The sequence below is a fragment of the Elephantulus edwardii genome, unplaced genomic scaffold, assembly GCF_000299155.1.
Source record: "Elephantulus edwardii isolate Elephantulus edwardi_28Jun2011 unplaced genomic scaffold, EleEdw1.0 scaffold00129, whole genome shotgun sequence".
Classification (NCBI taxonomy): domain Eukaryota; kingdom Metazoa; phylum Chordata; class Mammalia; order Macroscelidea; family Macroscelididae; genus Elephantulus; species Elephantulus edwardii.
Window position 1 is genome coordinate 8,116,647 of NW_006399879.1, and position 6,703 is coordinate 8,123,349.

The 6,703-nt window shown below is 63.0% G+C and overlaps 1 protein-coding gene across 1 annotated transcript in view; it reads right to left on the reverse strand.

Moving 5' to 3' along the window:
- TBC1D14 (TBC1 domain family, member 14) overlaps positions 1-6,703 on the reverse strand; it is a 67,481-nt gene that overhangs the window by 16,578 nt on the left and 44,200 nt on the right. Inside the window, exons 5-8 of the mRNA XM_006893626.1 lie at positions 5,728-5,845; positions 4,852-4,958; positions 3,805-3,885; positions 1,381-1,475 (exon numbers count right to left, since the gene is read on the reverse strand). Of these exons, the coding sequence (XP_006893688.1) occupies positions 1,381-1,475; positions 3,805-3,885; positions 4,852-4,958; positions 5,728-5,845 (401 nt within the window). The remainder of the gene's footprint in view (positions 1-1,380; positions 1,476-3,804; positions 3,886-4,851; positions 4,959-5,727; positions 5,846-6,703) is intronic.

Sequence of the window (6,703 nt, forward strand, 5' to 3'; positions counted from 1 at the left end):
CAGGGTCAGAGACGGGCCCGGGTCCGTGTCCACACAGGGTCAGAGACGGGCCCCGGTCCGTGTCCACACAGGGTCAGAGACGGACCCAGGCTTGCTGGCTGCGCAGCCACCCTGGCGCCGCTTCTCCTGCGACCTGGGCAGCCAGCACTCTGGCCGTGTCTAGCTCTGTGGGTCCCCTGCACGCAATTATTTAACGCTAGTAAATAAGCTGTATTTACGGGATACCTGGTCAGCACCAGGAACGTGTGGAGAACAAGAGGCCTGGCCGGTGTGTGGACACTGGGGCACAGGGCACATCAGAGGCATGCTCAGGTGTGTGGGAAGGGGCGGGTTCTCTACCAGACCAGCCACCAGGGCCGAGCATGGAGTGACCTGGACAGAGAGCTCTGCCCCTCAGAAGGAGACAGGACCTGCTCCCCGAGGGCAGTGAGGACCTGCTGAGATGGACGCGGAGGTCTGGGGGCCAGTACGGAGCAGAGCAAAGGGTGACCACCACTCGAGACTGGGCCCAGGGCCAGCAGCCGTCCTCAGAGCAAGCAACCAGGGCGGCTGCCAGGGTCACTTGGCAAATCTCCCTTCCTGTAACCGAGCTCCTAGACACCCAACAGGGACACAAAGCAGGGACGGGGGAGAGACACGGGCGGGGCAAAAAGCACATCAACCATAAAACTCCCCCTGGGGGGACAGGACCCCCAAACCACAGAGGGTCCATGGGGGGACAGGACCCCCGAACCACAGAGGGTCCACGGGGGGACAGGACCCCTGAACTACAGAGGGTGCCCAGGAGAAGCAGCACACCAGGTCAAGCCTAGCTCTGGAGGAAAAGGAAGGACGGAGTGACCACAGACTTAGCACCACCGGTCCAGTCTCTGACTGTCCAAAGCCCTTGTTTCCAGACTTGGACTGTGATGCAGGACACGGGGTGCCGTGTCCACTCCAGGTTTCTAGAACATTCTAGAACCGCATTCTAGGACAGCAGCAGCCCCCTCAGCCCCAGTCTGTCAATCTGGGGAGCCTGTCTGTTGACAGATCCAGCACCCGAGGCTCCATTCCCAGTGTCCGGTTCCGACCTGGCTCTCTGTCCCATTCTGTGCTGAGGCCCCACGGTCTCCGTCCAGGACTGGGCACTGCCCCAGCGTCCAGCAAGGGCAGGTGGTGGCTCATTAGTCAGGGGACTCGGTGAGCCAGCCCTCCACCACTCTGCAGTGCGCTGAAGGACTTCCGACGTGAATGTCAACAGGAGACCGGGCATGACCATGAGCTTTACCTGCGTGACCAGCAAGCGAGCTTGCCACCCTGAGACCCCCACCTCACCCCAATCTGGCCATGCAAGGGTGGCCATGCACAGTCGGGCACCATCAGCGGTTGACAAACACCCACCTGCTGGAAGATGCAGAGGCTAGGGAATGTTCTGGAGATGTCCAGCTTGATCAGCTCCAGGCTGGCTTCTCTGTCGGCCGCTGGGAAGCCGGCATCTGTAGGGACAGCTGAGGTCACTGTGCTGCTGAGGTCACTGTGCTGGCCCAAGGCAGGAGGGCCTGGACGCACCACAGGCTGGTTCCTGGGTATGAACGCCTGCCTGGAGGAACTGGCACAGTCGAAACAGAAATTTCACACAAACACACAGGCTGCAGGCACAGGCGTGGGGGCACACACAAACACATACATGCACACACACACACACACACGCATGCACGCACACAGGCTGTGGGGGCAAACACATACCCACACACATGCACAAACGCACACAGGATGCAGGGGCACACACAGGCATGCACGCACACGGGATGCAGGGGCACACACATGCCCCCCCCACACGCACGCACACGGGATGCAGGGGCACACACACGCACGCACAGAGGCACACACGCAGACGGGATGCAGGGGCACACACATGCCCACACACACGCACGCACGGAGGCACACACGCAGACGGGATGCAGGGGCACACACATACCCACACACACGCACGCACACGGGATGCAGGGGTACACACACGCCCACACACAGGCACGCACGCACACAGGTGGTGGGGGCACACACATACCCACACACACACACGGGATGCAGGGGCACACACATGCCCACACACACGCAGGCACACACACGGGATGCAGGGGCACACACACGCCCACACACTCGCATGCACGCACACGGGCTGTGGGGGCACACACATACCCACACACATGGGATGCAGCAGCACACACACGCCCACACACACGCATGCACACGGGATGCAGGGGCACACACATACCCCCACACACACACAGGATGCAGGGGGACACACACGCCCCCACACACACATGGGATGCAGGGGCACACACATGCACACGGGATGCAGGGGGACACACACGCCCAGACACACACATGCACACGGGATGCAGGGGAACACACACGCCCACACACACGCAGGCGGTGGGGGCACACACATACCCACACACACGCACACACACGGGATGCAGGGGCACACACACGTCCACACACACGCACGCACACAGGATGCAGGGGCACACACATGCCCACACGCCCACACGCACGCACACGGGATGCAGGGGCACACACACGCACGCACGCACAGGCTGTGGGGGCACACACATACCCACCCACACGCACGCACACGGGATGCAGGGGCACACACACCCCCACACACAAACCCACACAGGATGCAGGGGCACACACATGCCCACACACATGCACACAGGATGCAGGGGCACACACAGGCACGCACGCACATGGGATGCAGGGGCACACACATGCCCACACACATGCAAGCACGCACACAGGCGGTGGGGGCACACACACGCACACAGGATGCAGGGGCACACACATACACACATGCACGCACACGGGATGCAGGGGCACACACACGCCCCCACACACACACAGAATGCAGGGGCACACACATGCCCACACACATGCACGCACACAGGCTGTGGGGGCACACACATACCCACACGCACATGGGATGCACGGGCACACACATGCCCACACACACGCACGCACACGGGATGCAGGGGCACACACACGTCCACACACACACGCACGCACACAGGATGCAGGGGCACACACACGCCCACACACGCACGGACACGGGATGCAAGGGCACACACACGCCCACACACACACATGCACGCACACAGGCTGTGGGGGCACACACACCCACACGCACACGGGATGCAGGGGCACACACACGCACGCACGCACAGGCGGTGGGGGCACACACACGCACACAGGATGCAGGGGCACACACATACCCACACACACGCACGCACACGGGATGCAGGGGCACACACACGCCCCCCCACATACACAGAATGCAGGGGCACACACATGCCCACACACATGCACGCACACAGGCTGTGGGGGCACACACATACCCACACGCACATGGGATGCAGGGGCACACACATGCCCACACACACACACGCACACGGGATGCAGGGGCACACACACGCCCACACATGCGCACGCACACGGGATGCACGGGCACGCACATGCCCACACACAGGCACGCACGCACACAGGCAGGAGAGACGTGGAGACCCACCAGCAGAGCCTGCAGGAGCCTTTCTAACAGGACCTTCCTCTGAGGTCCAGCACACACACACGAAGGACAGAGTGTGTGCGTGACACAGCTGTGGAAGCCTGCTCTCGCCCCTACAGCACACGGGCACACTGCCCCCTGAGCTGGACACCGCTGCCGTAGCGGCTGCTTCAAACTCGTGCCCCTTAAAAGCCCCTTTTCATGTGGGGCGCTCACCCCTCCCCGACTGCACAGGAGCATCCCTGAGGGGCTGGACGCACCTTCACTCTCGCCGTCCAGGCCGCCGGTGCTCAGGGACCGCCAGCGCTCCTTGGCTCGGGCGAGGCAGATGTCGAAGAGTTCTGCAAGCAAACGTTCTGAGCCTCTGCTCGGGATGCAGGGGCACCTGGTGTCCCCCAGTGATCTCTGTGACTCTCTGCGCTCGTGGTGCAGGGGCACCTGGTGTCCCCCACGGCATCTGTGAGTCTCCACCCTCAGGGTACAGGGGGCACCCTGTGTCCCCCAATGATCTTTGTGACTCTCTGTGCTCAGAGTACAGGGTACCCAGTGTCCCCCCATGATCTCTGAGAGTCTCTGTGCTCAGGGGTACAGGGTACACTCCAGGTCCCCCACCAGTCTCCATGGTCTCGGTGCCCGGGGTACGGAGTTTGCACTTTTTCAATCTGTGAGTCTCAGTGAGCACGGCGTACACCCTGTGCTCCCCACGGCCTCCCTGAGGCTCTGTTCAGAGGACCAGGGACACTCCCTGAAGACCTAACACAATGGGCCCCAGGAATGGAAGCTTCTGTGAGCTGAGACGTGAAGAAAGTCCTGCCAGTTCTCACGTGACCAGGGGTCACTACGGGCGCCGGACGGGGGAAAGCAGAAGGAAACGCACAATTGTAAATCCGCCATCAGGTTCAGCAGTCAGTGACCAGGGACCCTGGCCCAGCTGCCCCTCCAGCCTGGACTGACCACGGGGGTCACGTGCTGCTCTAAGGGGCAGCAAGGCCCCCACAGGCAGCTGGCCACTGAGGACAGAAGGGCAGCATCTGCCCCGACCCTGCTCAGCAAGGGGAGGTAGAAAAGGAGGCAGGGACATCACACAGCAAACGACGGCCAGTGACACGACCAGCGGTCACTCTGCTTCGAAACCCCACACCCAAACCACGGCACAAGAGAGGCCCACGTCCTTCCCGACAGGGCAGCGGGCAGGTCCTTGGAGGTCCTCCCAACAGGAAAGCGGCGGGCCCTGCCCACAGGACAGCGGATGGTTTACCCCAGAGGTCAGTTCTCCCCTGGAGGTCAGCGCGCCAAGTGGTGCTCACCGTGGGTGATGTTCAGCTCATTGCCAATAGCCAAGCTCCAGACGCGGCCGCGCACGCTGGGTGGGATACCCTGCCACCACAGGTCCCGGGCCTTCCTGGAGCTCCACCTGGACAGGACAGCAGGACTGAGAGTCTGCAAAGAAGGAATGCTGACCCGCGGGCATGAGTGGCCTGGGAGCCAGGGTGCCTGTCCAGAGTCAGGGTCAGATCTGTGGGCAGAGGGTCAGAGAGGAGACGGTGGCACAGCACCCCCCACTTCCCTGCCCACTAAACCAAGGGACATGGCAAGAGCCTCCGAGCTGTCCACAGTGAGGGAAAGACTCATGCTTAAAGAGCCCCAGGTAGCTGGACTGGGAGGACAGACAGGATGTATCCTGGGAGGGCTGAGGGGAGCTGCAGAAGTGGGTGCTGAGAGCTGGGGGACAGGGTGTCCCGCCAGGCCGTAACCCCCTCCCCTGGTCATCTCCCTCCCACCTCAGCCTGGGCCCTGTGGCCCCCACCCTTGGTCACCTCCCATTCCTACCCCTGCCTGGACCCTGTTCTTTTGTCACTGTCTGGCACCTCCCCCAGTTGTCCCCCTGTCCATCTCATCCCCCCTTCCCTACTCCATCCTCATTCCCTCTCTTCCTGCCCTGCTCACCCCGGCATCCCCCTGCCCCGTCCCTGTCCCCCCCAGCCCCCGGTCCTCCCTGCTCTGCCAGGCCCAGGCCCCTGCCCTGTCCCTGTCCCCCGGGTCCTCCCTGCACTGTCAGGCCCCGGCCCCTGCCCTGTCCCTGTCCCCCCGGTCCTCCTTGCACCGCCAGGCCCCGGCTCCTGCCCTGTCCCCCCGGGTCTTCCCTGCACTGCCAGGCCCTGGCCCCCGCCTCGCCCGCTCACATGGCCTCCCAGTTGGGCAGGATCTCATTGTTCCAGGTGAGCACGGCGTTCCCAATGCTCTCCTCCAGCCGGCACCTCTCCTCCAGCTGCTTCTTCCGCCGCTGGGCCTCCCGCAGCTCTAGACGCCAAGGTGGGAATGAGGGAGATCAAGCACTGAGGGCAGCGGCCATGTCCAAGTGTGGAGACTGGACCCAAAGGTCACAGGGCCAGCACCGCGGCCAGCGCCGCCTCTGAGGAGCGCGCACCTGTCAGACCCCCTGGGACCTGCGCACACTCTGACCCGCTTCCACACACAGCAAGAAACGCACACAGCTAAGGCCAGGCCCCGCTGCCCCGGGCACCAGTGAGGGACGGAGCACGGTGCCCTCAGGCCCACGCCCACTCCCACCCCAGGCCTAACTAACGCAGCACCACAACTTAACCGGTTCTAGTAAGAACTTTCTAGAAACTGCACAGGGACTGAACGCGTGACTCCGTCCCTGACCTCCTGTGCTCTCCCACTCGGCCTCAGTACAGCTCTAACGGCAGCCGCGTTGACAATGAAGGGAGCTGAGGTCAGTCCAAAGCCCCACTGCTGTCTGCATCCGCCCCAGGAGCCCGAGAGCCCTCTGCCTCCCTGGACCTAGAGTCCAGTGGGTTCCCAGAGCACTGACGCCACAATCAGCGGTCACATGTCTGTGTCCACTAGCAAAACTGGGCCCTGAGAGGGACGCGATGTGGCCAGGAGACGGAACTCTGCAGTGGTCTTCCTGAGCCAGCTGGCCTTCCTCCTTGGGAAGTCCAGTGTTTCCTCTCGGACAAAGCTCCAGGCCAGGCCAGGCCAGGAAGAGCGCGGAGCATGACAGAAAAGTGTGGACGTCCAAACATTAACGCTAAGTCACCAAAGCCTACACCCCATGGGGGCCGAGCATGTGGGGAGCCCACACCCCGTGGGGATGGAGCACGTGGGGAGCCGCACCCCGTGGGGATGGAGCAC